This window comes from Eimeria mitis, genomic scaffold (assembly GCF_000499745.2).
Source record: "Eimeria mitis Houghton genomic scaffold, Emh_scaff698, whole genome shotgun sequence".
Lineage (NCBI taxonomy): Eukaryota > Apicomplexa > Conoidasida > Eucoccidiorida > Eimeriidae > Eimeria > Eimeria mitis.
In genome coordinates this window covers 2,756-3,390 of record NW_013575076.1, presented here as the reverse complement: position 1 = coordinate 3,390, position 635 = coordinate 2,756, and the positions used below count along the sequence as shown (strand labels likewise).

The 635-nt window shown below is 52.3% G+C and overlaps 1 protein-coding gene across 1 annotated transcript in view; it reads left to right on the top strand.

Annotated features, from left to right (window-relative positions):
• The window catches only part of EMH_0020100 (uncharacterized protein), a gene marked incomplete at both ends in the record, with an annotated part of 15,099 nt that overhangs the window by 11,795 nt on the left and 2,669 nt on the right, over positions 1-635 (top strand). Inside the window, 2 exons of the mRNA XM_013501493.1 lie at positions 265-345; positions 554-635. Of these exons, the coding sequence (XP_013356947.1) occupies positions 265-345; positions 554-635 (163 nt within the window). The remainder of the gene's footprint in view (positions 1-264; positions 346-553) is intronic.

The window sequence follows — 635 nt, the reverse complement described above, 5'->3', positions numbered from 1 at the left end:
TGAGGGTTTTCTTGCGCCAGATCACTCCACCCGGTAGGGTTTAGGGTTTAGGGTTTAGGGTTTAGGGTTTAGGGTTTGGGGGGAGGTGCAGAGGAAGGTGTGCTTCTTAAGGGAAACCAGTCCAAGCTGTTTAGGGTTTAGGGTTTAGGGTTTAGGGTTTAGTGTGAGGTGCAGCTGAGGGTTTGCCTGCTTCGGGGAGCTGCCAAAACCTCTCTAGGGTTTAGGGTTTAGGGTTTAGGGTTTAGGGTTTAGAGGTGTTTTCAGGGCGATCTGTACACTTCTTTGCTTCCTTTACACCTCTCCTGCATTCATATCTCCAAACATGCGCGGCGCAGCAGCAGTCCGGTAGGTTCATCATCTAGGGTTTAGGGTTTAGGGTTTAGGGTTTAGGGTTTAGGGTTTGCCGTGGAGCCTTGGGCGAGAGATGCTTGAGGACTGCAGCAGGGGGATACGTAAACCCGAAGGGTTTAGGGTTCAGGGTTTAGGGGTGAGGGTTTAGGGTTTAGGGGCTAGGGTTTAGGGTTTAGGGTTTAGGGTTTAGGGTTTGCTGCAGCCCCCGACGTGCTGAAGGATTTGTGGATTGAGTTTTCTCTGCTGGCCCCCGCGAGACTGAAGCACCTGCTGCCTCACATGGG